Below are 17,666 nucleotides of genomic sequence, written 5' to 3' on the forward strand. Positions count from 1 at the left end.
GTCACTGCATTTAGTTATATTTAACTAAAAAACCAAACCAAACCCAAAACTTAATAAAAGAGGAAAAAATGGCAAGTGACTGCCAGCAGTCTTATGGATTGATGAGTATGAATCAGATAGCTTTGTCATTCCTTTTTGACTTATGGAAGTTCAAAATGCATCCTTTTTCTAGGTTTCCCGTCATGAGCGACGAATATCTCAGATTCAGCAACTCAACCAGATGCCTCTTTATCCCACAGAGAAGATTATTTGGGATGAGAATATTGTACCAACTGAGTATTATTCTGGAGAAGGTACGGTTAGTAGTTCAGTAGGTGCTGAACAGGACAGTAAGTGCTGCAGAAGAAGCAGTTCTGATATCTATGTTCATTTTGTCTTTGGAACTTGCATGTGGTGCTTTGGCATCTTCCAGTATCTCTGGGTAAGGTCAGCTTTTTTTGAGTTGTGAATCAGGAACTCTGGGATGAAATTGTTAGCAAATTTATAGTGGATTTAAATTAAAATCCAAAGGCCCATGTTTACATGAAGACATGTATTTGTTTCTAATCTTGGTAACAGATGTGCTATACATCTGTATACAGCTGTAGCACAGGTAGTTACTGTAAGGTGAAACAGATTGTAAACATGCAGCAGAAAAGCTGTTGTCTATGCATTGCTCTTAAGTATCTTCAAGAAAGCCTTTTTAAAAAGAAAAGTGTTGTGGTGGGAGGAAATTAACACTAATTATCTTACTCTGATTTCAAGATAGAAGTGTGTACGCAGTCACTGAAAGGTAGTGTATGCAGTCTAAATTCAGACCTAGTGTTCTTGCTCTATGTGCTCATGATCAAACTGCAGGTATTGCAAACAAGGAATTATGTGATAAACAACACACGTAGTTTTGTCTATCTACTTTTAAAAACTGCTTTTTAAAATTTCATGCTGAAAATTTTCATGTGGATCATGAGTTTTCTTTAGGAATGTGAAAATTTTAATTTGGAACATGGAAATTCCACATAACAAGATGTATCTTCAAAGACTAGTACAAAGTATGTTTCTGGTTTGAGCAGTGAGTACTCAGTACCCTCCTCCCTGTAGTTCTGATGCAGGGTTTTTTGGGTAGGTATGAGCCTTAAGTTCAGCTGCTTAGCATAAATTAGTTTTTGGGGATAAATTATCTGTGAATAAGTATTAATGAGAGAAAGATTTTTGCACTTTGAACACTTTAGATGATGTGGGGTTATAGGCAACAGAGGATCTTCTTCTGAACTATTATGATACAAATGCCATCTAGTGATCTGCCCAAGAAGAGATAAAGAACTTATGTTTAGTATGATGCAAGTAGTTGAAAGCTGATTGAGATTCTTCTCAGTAATAGGTCTTATGATAGGGTTTATCCTTTAAAAAAACCAAAAACAAACCCCCAAAACCCCAACAAAAATAGGCCAAAAAATCCCAAAATAAACCAAAGCAAAAAAAAAACCCCACAGAAAATCCAAAACGGGGTGATTGCTTTAATTTCTAGCAAATTAATATATAAGCCAAGTTGTCGTTTTTGGTGGTGGTTTTTTTGTTGTTGTTGTTATTTCAGTGAATAACACATAGGTTGATCTAATGCTCTGGAACATTCAGGTTCTTCAATGTAAGTCGAGGTAGTTTTACCGTCATTCAGACTGGTTGGAAGGCTGACTTTGCAGGACTTGTTCAAGTGCTATATGTGTATTTTGTGTTTTATTAGCTAAATCTATTAATCACAGTATATGTGTTGTTGCCTGGGTGGTTGGGGAGAAAGAGCAGCTCATCACACCTGTTCCTGTGCTGTTCTGTGAATTTTTAATAATGCATTAAAGAAATTTTATTAATGGTCAAATTTAATTTTAGCAAGTAACAGTGGCTGCTAGTGGAAACATTTCGGCCTTCTGCAGTGAACTCTTTTGCTATTGTCCATGCACTGACAGCACTGTTGTGAAGCATTTCTGTTGCTGTCAGACTGTTAAAAGTACTTTTCTATTTTGCTTCTCTTGGTTTCAGTTGACACTTTCTCGTTTTAATCTCCCTGTATTATCCAGCCCTGATTTCAAACAAGACAGTTTGTTGGTGTGGTCTTGGGGTTTTTTGTGGTCTTAAAAGTAGTTACATTCTTTTGGTCTAAAACTTAAACAAGAGTAATTTAGCCCAATAAAGACAGGAGTATTGTGTCTGTTTTATTTTTAAAAGTGAGGGAAGAAGAACATCTGTCTGATAAACGCTGTGCAGCCTTAAAGAGGTGTTGCTTCAGGCCCTGCCCTTTGTGCATATAACTAGCTTTACAGGACAGGGTTTGTTACTTGGTGTTGGGAAATGTGTTAAAGTATTTTATCACTATGAGGCTTTCCAGAATAGAAATTACCGTGTTCTGTTGCCTTCCTTCACTGCCATTGTATCTCAGTGCATGTGAAAGCCAATATGTACTCCATATACCAGTTGGAAGGTTTCAAGGGAAATATTGCAAGTTACAAAAGCCCGATGCTTTCACAGGTCTTAAGCTTTAAGGTGTTAAACTGGAACATTTAGTCCATTAATGTTAAATGAGTAACATATAAGAATTTTTATTGTGGAAAGTTTACATATAAGACTATTCCTAAAGCTATGCAGGCTTTCGGATCTGTCTAGGAGTTTTAGTACTCATTGTTTAGTTAGATCTAATCTTCCCATGTTTTTCAATCTCAATTAAAAGTTTGTTACTTATTATAGATTTTTTTTTTTAAAGAAAGTTTTGTATTAAAATTGGAATTCTTAGCTTAAAATTTCTCTAATGGTTTTTGTCGATTCTAGTAAATGTAAAGGATTGGAACTGGGGAATTGTTGGATAATACTTTTTAATTATTATTAGTTAATAAGCATTTTCATCATTATTTAATGGTGGCTTAATTGTTGAATTCCCAAAGTAACATTACTTTGCCCTGCCTTTGATTTTTATCACATCAGTTTTGTTGTAGTTTGAATACAGGGAAGGATTCAGTCTTTAAATAGTTCACTGTATTACTGCCAGAATGATGAAAATTCCTTTAATCTTTTGCAGCTTCATTTGGAGAAAACCTGAAAATTTGGGGGAAGGAGGGAGAAAAAAATGTATACTTTTTGGTTACTTAGATGTGTAAAAGAAGTAGTTCTTAGAGTCTCCGAGGATAACTACTATGGCAGTTACAGAATAATATGTGTCTGTATTCATGAATTCATAGAACCAATATATTAATTCATCATCTTTTTGCTTATTCACCAAATACCTCTTCCCTTACACCCTTAGGCTGCCTTGCACTTCCCAAATTGAATCTACAGTTTCTGACTCTTCATGACTACCTGCTGAGGAACTTCAATCTCTTCCGCTTAGAGTCTACCTACGAGATAAGACAGGACATTGAAGACAGTGTCAGTAGGATGAAACCATGGTAATCTTTATTAACTGATGCAAACCAGTCAGTTCAACTTCACTCGTAATTCAAGCGCACTTGAGAATTAATAACTGATACTGTGTACATACTAAATAGATAGTAACAAACGTATTTTAAATTATTACATGGGTACTATGTTTTATGCAAATCTCTTCCAGAAGGTGTTGCCATCCTGTGGGATGATTTTGTATGGGTGCGTTACATGTGTCAAGGTAGTATGTTGAATGCTAACAACCAGCCTTTGTTGTGTTAAGATGGATGAGTTAGTTTTCCAAAAGTACTAAGTCTTGGCTGACATTACAAAATCTGGGAACTTTACCACCAACTCTTCTGGTTTATGAGAGGTGTTACTGAGTGTTCTTGAATTTGCCATCTGTCACATTTTGATCCTCTTTAGATTTCAAGGGGTCATTCAGTGTGATATCTCTTATACTCAGTAGTTGCTTTTTGTAATCCTCCCTTTTTCTTCTCTAAGTCTTTTGGTTTGGTTTGTTTTTTGTTTTGTTTGTTGGTGGATTTTTTTTTTTTATTAATACCAGTATAAGTTGCCTTTGTTTCTTTAAACATAAGTCAGCTCATGTTATGGTTCGGTTCTAAAATGCAAGATTATGTGAATCTACCTCAGCAGCATGTAAAATGAAGACTTCCACTTTTGTCTTATTACTGACTGTGAGATAAATTGTTTCACAGTTTAAAAAAAGAACTGAATCTGTTATCAGATAGTGACTAACAAAACTTTGTTTGGGGTTTGCTTTTTTGTTGTTGCGGTTTTTCAGGTTATCGGAATATGGAGGTGTGGTCTTTGGTGGATGGGCTAGGATGGCACAACCCATTGTATCTTTCACAGTGGTAGAGGTGGCAAAGCCCAATATTGGTGAAAACTGGCCCATGAGAGTACGAGCAGATGTTACAATTAATTTGAATGTCCGAGATAACATCAAAGATGAATGGGAAGGTACGTTCTTTGAAATAAGGTGCTCAAAATAAGTGCTCATCAAAATATACTTTGATGTAATCTTATTTGTAAGAAAGGTTTTTTTTTAGTCTAAGATACAGATTTCCTAATCTGAATATGCTGTTTAAAAGTCAGTTACTCAAATTCCAAATCTAAGTAGTTTATACTTTCCTAAAATGAAGATTGAAATTATTAAAGTATTTACATGTCCATTTGGAGCAAAATGTTTACTATTTCAGACCATTGTAATTCAGTTTGTAATGGTAAAATTCAGGCCGCTACAGGGAATGTGGAAAGGTAATTCAGCATTTTAAATCAATGTGCATCCTAACAATGTCATATTGGAAAAGTAGTGGGGCATATGATAACTGTCTCATACACATGGAGAGGACAGATTTTGATTTAATTCAAACCAGTGCATTTTAGTAGTTTTCAGTATATTTGAATGCTGTTGGGAAGCACTGACTATACCAAGTAGTGTTTCTTACAAGTATCCACAGGTGACGCTGCTTTTGCTTGGGGAATTGAACTTCAGTTGACCGTGTTGGCAAGTGGCATAGAAGCATGTACTTGTACTTGGGTTATCAGTAAATGTCACTCCCTTCTCGTTTGTTAGAGAAACCTGTTAAATGTGCTGGAGCTGCATAGTGTGGTTACAGGTCACATAGCACAAATGCTAAAGCTGGATCGCATTATAAATAAGCAGATACAAGTTTGGGAATATAGATTTCTATTAAAGTAGGAAAGCTAGGAGGATGGCAGCAGACTTCACTATACTGAAGGTAGCTATATAGCAGTGCGCCTAGCTTTTTAAATACTAGAACAGCCTCTGTGATTTCAAAAGCAGTAATGCTTTAACTTAATCAAAATCAAAAATGAGGTGGAGAATTGATGAATCATTGCCTGACATAACAGGGTTGTGATGAAACTGCTTTACGCTGGATAATATCCAGTGAGTAATGAGGAACTATTTGTCTCATATGAAGAATACAGCATGTGTTTACTAAATTTTGAAGGTGTCTTAGATCAGTGCGAATCTGCGGGTAGACTGGAGAAAAGGATTAGTGTTCAAAATTACATTAGTGATTTGGAGAAATTGCATTTTAAAAGTAGGATGTAATTCAACAGAGATGAATATTAAGATACTAAACTTAAGAACAAGTCACTGAACAAATGCATGTTGGGGGAATAGCTGGTTAGGCAGTAGCTCTGCGGAATGAAGAGAGTCTGACCTCATCATCACTCAAAAGCAAGTGTGACTCCACAACGCCAAAAGAAAAAAATACTCAACCAAGTCATATCAGGATTTATAAACTAGAATGTAGCATGGAAAACAAGTAAGTTGGTTAAGTGACCTTTTAACCTATTAAGTAGATAACTAAAGTAACTCCTGTTTAGGATTTTGTGCCGAGTTCTAGGCACTACACTTAAATTGTTGTAAGAAAAAAAAAAGTTGAAGGTTAGTCTAGAAGAAAGCAATGAGAACAAGAGATTAATGACATGTTACTCTTGAGATAAGACTGAAAATGTCAAGGTTGTGTAATTAAGTAAGATTATTGGAAGAATAATCTTGAAATAAGCCTGTTGTCATGAAAAAAGCAGTCTATTTCTCCTTTTCATATCTGAACTCCTAGCAGATACTAATGTGCAGAAGAGTGGAAAAGATGACAATATCCTATGGTTCTGTATCCTCTAAATTAAAGGCATATCTTGAAACAGAACACATTATTCTTTAAACAGGTGGGGGTTTATTTAAAAGAAAATTTCATGTATTCTGTTGTGTATATATATTAAGGAATGGAAAAGTAAAATGGCATTCAATCAAATTACTGAACGTTCCTTTCTGGAATCAGGTCTGCGTAAACATGATGTCTGCTTTTTAATTACGGTACGTCCCACACAACCTTACGGCACCAAGTTTGACCGACGACGACCTTTTGTTGAGCAAACTGGCCTGGTGTATGTCAGAGGCTGTGAAATCCAGGGCATGTTGGATGAGAAAGGACGTGTTATTGAAGAAGGTATGGCATACCAAGACTTGTTTGAAAGATTTATTTTTGTTCTCTCTCTCTTCTTTTTCTTTTTTGTTGTTGGTTGACTTGCTTCTTATTACCTACTTGAAAAAACAAGCCAATTCCATAAGCAGCCTGAGAAAGGTTAACTAGTTTCCTGTGGTAAAATCTGATATAGTTAGATTAATTAAATATATTTAGTACATTTCAGTGTTAAGAATAATACAGTTTATACTCAAAAACTGTTAGAAATGGGATGAAAACATGAAATAAGAATGTTTGTAATGCCATGCAGAAATTAGTTTCATCATATGAAGTTGTCTAAATTTCATTTCAGGAATGATTATGGATTGCTTATTTGAATGATAATCTGCTCTTAGCACTAATTCAAATTCTAATCTTACTATTTCATTACGGGCAGGACCTGAACCCAAACCAAGACTTAAAGGGGATTGCAGAACATACAGAGTATTTCTGGACCCAAACCAGTATCAACAAGACATGACTAATACAATCCAAAATGGAGCAGAAGATGTTTATGAAACATTTAATATAATAATGAGAAGAAAACCAAAAGAAAACAATTTCAAGGTAAGGTACTGCTCGTTGACTCTTGAATATGTCAGCAGTACTGAGACATGTTCATTTTAGATGCATAGAGTTAGGCTTCCTAGGTGGCATTGGATCACTTCAGGAAGTTTGAGCATGTCAGCTGGTGATAACTTCCCCCTGCAGCTAAGTGTTGAAAGTAATTGAAAATCAGGACACTCCTGCTTCACTTGAGTATCTCATAAAACATTGGTTTATGATTTCAGTCTTTTAACAGGTAGCCTGCAGGTTACTTGTATTTGGCCTTTTGGGTCACGGCTGTATGTGGCATGTTTTTATTACCTGAAGTAATAGTGGACTGTAGGAAGAGGAGGAGTAACTAGTCAAAAGGTGAAAATCAGAGAAGCCTGTTAGCTCTTGGGAGCATCACTGGATCAGTTTCTTACTGGGCTTTTGACAGAGCCAGATGAGATTTTTAGCACTCATATATTTGATAGTCATTATAGAGACTATGCAAAGTGGAGCTTTGTAAATTGAATGGTGCTTTTTTTCTCCCTGCCCTAACAGTTTTCACACAGTTGTAGTGCATGATTCTTCAGCGTTTTACTTCCTTGGGTATTCATTGTCAAGGGAGCCTTCAAAGAATTTGGTCAGAGTTCAAAATAAACCTGTTACTAATGCATTATGATACTGTATATTGCCTATAAGTAAGATTAAAATTATGCATACAACTTTAATTCAGTTTTGCACATAAATTCAGCAAATGTTGTTTTTCAGGAAGCTTATCGATAGCTTAGCTTTCCTTACCCCTATTAAAGCAAGAGGAAGATTTGCCAGCGAAGTTGAAAGGTATATTTGAATTTCTAGAATTGTGAATTGACACAAATCTAACTTTGACCAAGTGGTCTGTGTTGCCCATAGTAAACTTTTTTTGAGTAGGTGGCATAATTACAGAATCATAGAATCATTTAGGCTGCAAGGCAGCTCTGGAGATTATCTAGTCCACGGCGCCTGCTCAAGCGGGATTGCTTGCAGCAGGCTGTCCAGGACCATGTCTAGTTGGGTTTTGAATATTTCCAAGAATTAAGAATCTAAAATTTCTCTGGACAACCTCTTGTAGCGCTGAATTGTCCTCACAGTAAAAAGTGTTTTATTGTGTTCAGATGAAATTTAATGTGTTTTAAGTTGTGCCCATTGTCTCCTGTCCTGTCACTGGACACCACTGAGAAGGGTCTGGCTCCCTCATCTTCATTTCCTCCTAGCGGGCATTTATCATATTGATGTGATAGCCCCTGAGCCATCTGTCTTCCAGGCTGAATGGTCCCAGCTCTCTTGGCCTCTCCTCATGTGAAAGATGCTCCAGTCCCTTAATCGTCTTGGTGGTCCTGTACTGGACTCACTCCAACAACTCCATGTCTCTCTTTTACTGAGGAGCCCAGAACTGAAGACAGTGCTCCAGATTCAGGGATAGTATGCCATTCGGAGGGACCTGGACAAGCTTGAGAAATGGGCACATGTGAACCTTATGAGGTTCAACAAGGCCAAGTACAAGGTCCTGCACCTGGGTCAGGACAACCCCTGGTATCAATACAGGCTTGGGGGATGAAGGGAATGAGAAGGTGAAGGACTTGGGGGTACTGGTGGATGAAAAGCTGTATATGAGCTGGCAATGTGCACTCACAGCCCAGAAGGCCAACTATATCCTGGGCCACATCAAAAGCAGCGTGGCCCAGCAGGTCGAGGGAAGGGATTCTGCCCCTCTGTTCTGCTCTGGTGAGACCCCACCTGGAGTCCTGTGTCCAGCTCTGGAGCCCTCAGCACAGGAAAGACATGGACCGGTTGGAGCGGGTCCAGAGGAGGGCCACAAAAATGATCCGAGGGCTGGAGCACCTCTCCTATAAGAAAAGGCTCAGAGAGTTGGGGTTGTTCAGCCTGGAGAAGGGAAGGCTCTGGAGAGACCTTACTGCAGCCTTTCAATACTTAAAGGGGGCTTATAAGAAAGATGGGGACAGACTTTTTAATAGGGCCTGTTGCGATAGGACGAGAGGTAATGGACTTAAACTGAAAGCATTTTGAAGGTCTGTATTATATCCTGGAGGATATAGAAACCGAATGTGTGGCCAGGACTATAACCATGCAGAAGTTTTAATGCATTTTTGGTATAAACAGCATCACCTTATGAAAGTCCTGGAGAAGGACCTCAAGCAGAAATATGTGTAGCTATTGATGAAATGTGAAGTGTTCCCTCATTGTAAAACCAGGACAAGAAGCTAGGGCCATAGCAGACACTCTGTTTTGTTTATTAGGTTATTTTGAAAAATGCCTTTTTTTTTTTGCCTCTGAATGTTCTGGAATGAAAATTTATTAATGATTATGGTCCTCTTTACTAACAGGATAATTGAAGAATTATATGGTTTGACACTGGTGTTTGTTACATATATATACACTACATGTATATTGACTTAATCTAACCAAACATGTCAATTAAAGACTTTTATGCTAGCATTTTAGAATAAGCTTGATTAGTCTTCAGTATGTCATGTTTTTCTCAGTAAAAAGTCACACTCTCCGATTATATTTTTTCTGTTTTTCTAATTGACAGGCTGTTCTGGAGACTATTAGGAATTTGATGAACACAGATTGTGTGGTTCCTGACTGGCTGCATGACATAATTCTCGGATACGGAGACCCAAGTAGTGCACACTATTCGAAAATGCCAAATCAGATTGCAACTCTGGATTTTAATGACACTTTCCTGTCCATTGATCACTTAAAAGCTAGCTTTCCTGGATACAATATTAAAGTGACCATTGACAATCCAGCTCTGCAAATACCCCCCTTCAGGTGATCTCAAAATTTCAAGTACTCCTGGTCTGGTATTCTTGCTGAAGAGTGTTGTCAGGTGGGGTTGAGTTCAGGTTGAAGAGATGTCGTCTTTCTTTTAAGAAAAGGATGTTAATATGTTAATATTAAGATAGTTGTATAACAGAGTTAGCAATACTACAGTTAGGCTCAGGACCAGCTTCTGCTCTGTTCTGTAGAAAAAATGCATCAGAGCATTGTTTGTAGATCAGCCTGTTGAATATATGGGAAAAGTAACAGTATGAGATAGAATCAAGACACGTAGTATTCGCTTCCGTGTTATGGTGTCTAGCCTGTTCAGTTCAGCCTAAAGATGTTTAATTACATAGTTTCCTTACATGTCCCATTAAAGCAAGCTAAGAACAGCAGTTTCAACATCAGTTAAAATTTGAGCTTTTGGAAACACTATTCAATCAAAATAAAGAATTAAGTCTGAAATCCCATACTGCTTATTCTATTCTAGAAATGGTTTCTGAAATAGGATGCCTACCTTTGTGACTGCTAAATGAGATTTACATGTTTTGTTTCAGCAGTGCTGTTGTACAGCATTTTTTAGACTTGACAGTTCTGTCCCTCCTTGTGGACATTCTTGGACTTTGGCAACAGAGTTTCACAGTTCATAGTGCTGGAGAATCTTTTCTTCAGCTGGACTGAAGAAGCTATTACTTTTTTCCCTTATAAGTTAATGAGGTTGGAAATAGGTTTCCTTTTGAAGGAATAGATTTGACTGAAAAGGGAGAAGGTGGCTTTGCCCCCACAGCAGTCAGCGCTTATCATGGCTAAATTGAATCTTGAAAAGCAGGGAGGTAATCTTCCATGCTTTTTTTTTTTTTTTTTTTTTTGAAAAACTGCATGTAGAATATTTGTGGAGAAGGCACTAACACTATATAATGATATAAAAATAGCCGGAAGGTATCAAGACAAGATACCATGCATAATTTCCCTTAGTGAACTAGTGCTTGTTTTCAGTTCACAGATTAAAATACAGATATTCCTCTTTATGAAGAGCTATTACTTTTCCTACTGCTGCATTTGTCTTGTAAAGAGACTAAGCAATAATTGCTGTTAAAGGTGTTTCCGTTGTTGTCTTAAGATAACTGGATAGCCATTGGAATTTCTTCACCATGATATATTTCTGAATTAGAGGTGCTTGCAAACATATGGTACAGAGGGCTATGAAGAAATTTAAATGGGAGGATAAAAGGCATCATGTGTGTCATCGGTTCTAGAACAAAATCAAGTAATTACTGCTGAAAAGACAGTGCTGGTGGCTTTCCATTGAAACTTTACTCCCGTCCCTTCCATTTTATTTATCAATTCTTTACCTTCAGTGTTTTTCTGGCTGGCTCTCAGTACTGCTCCTGGCTTTCCAAGCTATGTAAAGAGCACTTTCGACATACTTTTTGTCAAATATGCTTTCTTAAAATCGGCTTCATCAATTTATTTGTCATGCTGTTTCCTTATTCTCATTAATACTTTGTCATCTGCAAATCTTATTCCCCTATTGTGTTGAAGTTTGACTTAATGGTGACAAAAAAAACCAAGTATTTCTGTATAAACATCTAAGACAGTCTGGTATCATAGTGAACATGTTGAACTGTAGTCTTAAATTATGTGTTACAGGATAACTTTCCCAATAAAGGGAGGTAAAGGAAAGAAAAGAAAAGATGAGGATGGGAATGAAGAAAAACCTGAAGAAGCTAAAACACTGATTGTAGAGCCTCATGTCATTCCAAACAGGGGACCATATCCGTATAACCAACCAAAACGGTAATAAGTGCATTGAGAACTTACTTACAAATGGTAACACATGCACAGCAGTTCATTTTCAGAAGTACTTAAAAATAGTATCATTGATTATAAACAAAATGTCATTTTGATTTCGTTACCAAAAGATTTGAATATGAGACTGGTTTGTTTTATATTTAAATCAAACTATATCCCCTCTCTGTTAAAAAATTCCCTGTTTCAGATAGATATATATACACACACACACAGAGTCTTTTAGTGTTGCGTTAGGACTTTGAATATTAGGAGAATCATACCTAAATAATTTTACAGTATTCTCAGCAACTAATAACTAAAGACAAAGTCTTTTAAATTAGATTATTTTATTGTTACGCCAACAATGTGATTTACTGTGTTGCTTAGAAATGGCAAGATTGTCATGCCTATAAAGACAATAGTTGTAATGATGGTTTAATTTATATAAAAGGTTGCAGGCATGTAGTTCTGGAGAAATATGTAGCCAGTTAATCTAGATCAAACTTGTTAAAACAATTGCATTTATCAAAACTGTTGACAAAATCTGCTAAACCTCTGATCCTGTTTTGCTTTGTTACAGCAATACTATTCAGTTCACCCATACTCAGATTGAAGCTATACGTGCGGGAATGCAACCTGGGCTAACTATGGTAAGAATATTTTTAAGAATTTTATACACTTTATTTGATTCTGGCTTTGGGTACATCCAGTGAAATATCAGTACTGCCCATTTCTGTAGCCTTGCTGAGATCACTTCTATTACTAGGTTAAAAATATAAAAGATTAACATACAAAGGTTCAACGTCCTCCCATCTTCACAAAATCATACAGAATCACATTTGATCTCTGTATAATTGTATCATGTGTTTCAGTGGCTGAAGGCTTTCCACAGCAACTGAATTTACTTATTTAGTGGTTGGATTGCTAGTTTTAGACTGTAAAGTTTTTGCCTTGTCTGTTGTTTTTGGCTGTTTTAAATTACTTGCATAATTTTTAGTTTGACCTAACTCCATTAAAGGAAATGAAAGTCATTGAATTGTCTTCAGGGCACTTTTTTTTTTGCTATTTTGTGTAACTTAATGTGCAATCCTTTATATCCTGCTGAATTCCAGAACTAAGTAGTTACAAGTCAAACCAAAGCTGTAGATTTGTTACGAAAATAAATTTCGAGCAGTGAATTTCTGCAAAGGTCTTTAAGGTTTACCACTCTCAGTTAGCCTTTGACTACAAGTACCTGTTTTCCAATGAAGTATGGTCTCTCCTAGTAGTGACTCAGTGGAATATTTGAATGACTTTTCTGCAATACACTTAATTTCTTCTTGGACTATATAGGCAATAATGCTCATTTTTAGGTTTTTGCATTGGTATTCATTAGTATCATAGTATTCTTCCTTTCCCCCCTTCCTCCTTATGTTTTACCACTCCACAGGCATTCTGTAACTAGGACACAAAAGATGCATAACTTCAGAGGAATTGTATGCATTTTGTCCCTGTTTGTCTAGGAGTGCTGAAATTAGTAGTGTCGTAAATATGTATAAAAGTTAACTAAGCTCTTGGCAGTGTTTTTGACTATAGTATGTTTTCTAGTAGAACACAGCAGAACTTTCGGGTTGTTGGTAGAATATCAACTTCAAGAGCTGTTTAGAAATCAAAGCTCTTTTTTGAATGCTGTGAAAATGCGACAGTGATAGATGCTTTAAATTTAGTTATTAAATAATGTTGGAACAGGTTTTTTGAATGATTTGAACTGCTGGGTTTTTAAATGATCAGAATGTTTGTCTAAGAACACCCACGCCGTTGTGTAGGAGTATTGTTTTCTATCAGTAGTATTGTCAATAGGAAAGAAGATTGGGAAATTAAAATCTTTGTTACCATTTTGTAGTATATAATTAATACACAAAATACGCGAGAGAGGGTCTCTTACCTAGCTTTGGTTTTTGTCTTATTTTTTTTAAATAGAATAGCATACTGTTTGTTAGTGTCAGTTAATGTTTGTTGAACTATTAATGACCTTCAATTGCAAGTGGTATAATGCAGTATGAACTACTGTCTGCCTCGCTTATGGAGGGCTTTAAAGAAGAAAAGTAACTTCCTGTGCCTGGTGCTCAATCAACTTTCATAAATATTTGAAGATGGTTGTTACATAATTTGAACTTTTCTCCTAAAACTGCATTTGTTGATTTATTTATTGTTTTTTTATTAAGAGGTGTTAGAGAATGAGAGTCTGTTAGGTCAAAAGGGAAAAACAATGACAAAGTCAGCTTTTTGTTTTTGATGGTGTATTTCTGGTTTTGGGGTTTTTCGTTGTTGTTTTGTTGTTTTGATTTTTTGTTTTTGGTTTTTTTTTAACTACATCACCCACTTTTTTTCCAGGGAGAGAAGGCAGACTGAGAAAACAGTTTCGTAATATAGGCCTGTTCCATTTTCTGTTGTTATTTCATGTATTTCAGTCAGATATTTTTGATAAGTACAATCCTACTTGCTTTTGAGATTTTTTAAAGTAAAGCAAGTGTTATTTCATAGCAATTTGTAATTTCATGTGCAGATACATACAAAACCTGAACAAATTACTTTGAGATACTTTATAATACTTGGATACCTTTAAAATGTCTCAGGTGTCAATCTTTGAATGCTGTTGGTATAAACCAGCCTATAAAAACATTAACTGTCAGTATTAATTTTGTATCATCAGTTTTAGATTTTTGAGTAAATAAAAACAATGGACTTCCCCCCCCCCCCTTTATATCTGCCTCACCTTATTCTTTTTTAATTACGTGTTTTGTTGCTTTTTTTACTGTTTCCCGTATGCTTAGCCTGTCCTGAGGCTAAACAGCTTTTTTGCTCCAAGGGGGTCTGTGTTCATGGGTTGCAGAACAATAGTATTTCATATTCTGGGTTACCATATTCCTCTTAGGCAGGAATCTGCCTAACTAATCTGAATTAGCCTTTCATGATACATTGTATTTGTTCTTGAAGTTCAGAAAAGCCAGCAAGTAATTGCTGAATTACCATATTCCTCTTAGGCAGGAATAGGTCTTAGCATTGGGCTAAGTCTTTCACGGTGTATGTATGTGTTCTTGAAGTTCACAGAAGCCAGCAAGCAATTGTACAGGAAACAGAAGATTCTCTTGTTGTTAATGTATTACATCAGTGTCAAGTGAGATAGTTCTGGTTTTTTCCGAGCTGGCTATATTTCTGTATTGTACAGTATTCTGATAAATTGTGTGTTCATTTTTGGTTTTAATATTTTGTTTTGGTTTTAGGTAGTGGGTCCACCTGGTACTGGAAAAACTGATGTAGCAGTCCAAATAATATCCAATCTTTATCACAATTTCCCAGAACAACGAACTCTTATAGTTACTCACTCTAATCAGGTAAAGTGTCAGTCATGTATGAAACTTTCCTGTATCTAAAATCAAGAACAGCAGGTACTGAGATCAGTAGGTTTGGGATTAAAGTTGTCTTTTAACAATGAAAACTTGAGTTGGCTTGTATGCAGTTTTGCCAGTTTCAAAATGTGAAAATAAAATTTTGAATTTCAGGTTTGTAGTTCTGAGTTCAGAAGTTTTCAATATATTTAACTGGTTGGGGGTGGAAATTAGAAAGTACTTTGAAAAAGTGTCTGTGCAGTTCTTGTAGTTGCACATTCTCTGCATGCATGTCAGATTTTTGCTAACTACCTTTCTTGAATGCTGGTTGCTCTGTGCTTTGTGCTTCTAAGGGAAGGCATGAAAGGTATCGTGGCCTCTTCAGCTGAATGCTTACTTCCCATTCATAAGAGATGGAGTCGAGCTGCTAATTCTCAAATACATATAATAAGAAGAATAATGATAGAAGTCTTAAAGATTCTTACTGTAAATTTGTGTCTGGTTTGAAGAATTTCTCTGGAAACCAGGATTGTCTATTTTCTGGTCTCCCTAATTAGCCTACCCTGTTTCAGTTATGGGCTATTGTAACTGAACATACTACTTTGAAAACATTTCATCTTTGCCCATCAAAGCAAGATCAGGCACTTCACACTTTTGAAGAATGGTGAATGGGGCTTCATTTTGGTGAGGAGTTACAACCTGGAATAATATAGGCCAGTCTACAGTGGGTTGTGGGGGGGTTAACAGGTAGTGAAGATGAGAGAAAGGGTTGAGGGCATGTCAGGTGGGGAGAAAAGGAAGGAGATAATTTGGGGCAGGTAGGAGACTTCTTACCAGACAAGATTTATTTGAGAACGTGAACTTGAAATTGTACTTGCAGAAAATAAATTCGGCAGGGTTCATTCCCTATACCTTGATGCTCTACTTCAACATGTTTGCATGACTTCCAGCTGACTTGAAGTACCAGTGGAGCTTGCTCATGTTTATACTTAGTTTCATAACTTGGTGATCCAGTGCTTACAGACTTACTCCTTTGAAATACACTGCATTGGATGGTTGATATTAAGCTGTTAGAGAATTGAAGAGTTTACGTTAGGAGACGTGGCACACCTTGAAGTTTAGTTCAGCAAAATTTATTTACCCGTATGGAGTAGATTCACAGCACCTGCCAGTCAATACCAGATCACGCTCTTTTAATGTACAGTGAAAGTTAAATGGTCTAAAGTCATCTAACAAAATCAATGTTTGTAAAGCGTGCTTCTCAAGACAGTTTTATAAACTGTTAGCTTTATCAACTAAATGAAGTAGGTGGTTGAATCAACTTTTAAAATTGTTTTAAAATTGTAAAATAAAATTCAATTGTTGTATAAAGTACGCAAATACAAGAGTTTTAGTAGACTAATTTTCCCGTTGTCAAGATTAAGAGCTCTAGTTTCAGTATTAAATTCATGTTTGCTTTGGCTTCCATTTGCACCAAAATAGGCGTAATTTCCTAGCTGGCTTACCAGTAATTCTTCAGTTTTCCTCTACAAGATCCTCTGGACTTCTAAAACCTACCTTTTCTCCTGTTCTTGTCAATCTTTAGGCCTTGAACCAGCTGTTTGAAAAAATCATGGCTCTAGACATTGATGAGCGCCACCTCCTGCGTCTGGGTCATGGAGAAGAGGAATTAGAGACAGAGAAAGATTTCAGCAGGTGAGAAATTATAAACTTGCTTGCATAGACGTTGTAGCAAGTTGTATGTGTTGAATCCATTCTACCTCCCTTGTAAATGAGGAAGGAGCTGTGCTTGACAAGTTTTACCTTTGTAATATTATTGAATCCTAGTAATGCAGAGTGCACTTGTTTTCAGTACAGGGCTGAGTAATTTTGGTTCTTATTCAGTAGAGAAACTGTTCTCTTGAGAATCCAAAGGCAGAATCAGGCAGTTGCTTGTTCACAAGCTCAACTGCTTGAATAAAAATAGCTTGTTATATTCTGGACCCATGTGCATTCTAGAGAATTGATCTGCTTTGTGAGAGAAAGTTGAATAACAAAGGTAGGTTTTTGAAGTTAGTAATTTTTTTGGCAAATCTGATAGCACTTCTACTGGCATGGTGAGTATTGCATACATAAATATAAACATGAAACTAAACTTTGGTATCAAGCAATATTCTGAAGAATTAAAAACAAAGTTGCTTATTTCATTGGTAAATAATACATTTTGAATAATACCTACATAAGGACAGCTAACGAGTCTATATCACTACAAAGACTTAAGAACCTGTTCTTGTAAATATTTGTACGTTTGTTACATGTTAGTCCAATTGACATCAGTAGGATTGCACGCATTCATAAATGTAAGCAGGGTTACAAGGGTCATGCACTGGAATTAACTGAACTGTCCAGTGCAGGATTATTATAACAATACTTTGACTTCAAAAGCTGTAGTAAAAATTATATATAGTAACTAGAAGTTACCCACATATATATAGTTGAGTTTCATTTAGCAAAATAAATACCTAGTGGTTTTTTTTTTTAAATTTGAATGCTTTGACGTAGTCAAATTATTCCAGAAATATGATAGTCAAAATCTTAGTGAAGCGATGCCATGGCAGATACTTATTTAGTAATGTCCATGGTTTAGTATGTTCCTTGAACAGTAGTGCTCGTAATTAAGTTTCCTCTACACTGTCTATTTTAATTCTTTTTCAGGGTAGCTCCAGACCTACAGGACATTAATGCAAAGTCCTATGGGTTCTGGCAG

The 17,666-nt window shown here is 36.2% G+C and overlaps 1 protein-coding gene across 1 annotated transcript in view; it reads left to right on the forward strand.

Moving 5' to 3' along the window:
- The window catches only part of AQR (aquarius intron-binding spliceosomal factor), a 57,790-nt gene that overhangs the window by 17,230 nt on the left and 22,894 nt on the right, over positions 1 to 17,666 (forward strand). Inside the window, exons 15-24 of the mRNA XM_064460174.1 lie at positions 173 to 293; positions 3,266 to 3,407; positions 4,187 to 4,365; positions 6,219 to 6,386; positions 6,799 to 6,968; positions 9,529 to 9,770; positions 11,412 to 11,558; positions 12,133 to 12,202; positions 14,816 to 14,926; positions 16,506 to 16,615. Of these exons, the coding sequence (XP_064316244.1) occupies positions 173 to 293; positions 3,266 to 3,407; positions 4,187 to 4,365; positions 6,219 to 6,386; positions 6,799 to 6,968; positions 9,529 to 9,770; positions 11,412 to 11,558; positions 12,133 to 12,202; positions 14,816 to 14,926; positions 16,506 to 16,615 (1,460 nt within the window). The remainder of the gene's footprint in view (positions 1 to 172; positions 294 to 3,265; positions 3,408 to 4,186; positions 4,366 to 6,218; positions 6,387 to 6,798; positions 6,969 to 9,528; positions 9,771 to 11,411; positions 11,559 to 12,132; positions 12,203 to 14,815; positions 14,927 to 16,505; positions 16,616 to 17,666) is intronic.

The sequence above is a fragment of the Phalacrocorax carbo genome, chromosome 9, assembly GCF_963921805.1.
Source record: "Phalacrocorax carbo chromosome 9, bPhaCar2.1, whole genome shotgun sequence".
NCBI lineage: Eukaryota > Metazoa > Chordata > Aves > Suliformes > Phalacrocoracidae > Phalacrocorax > Phalacrocorax carbo.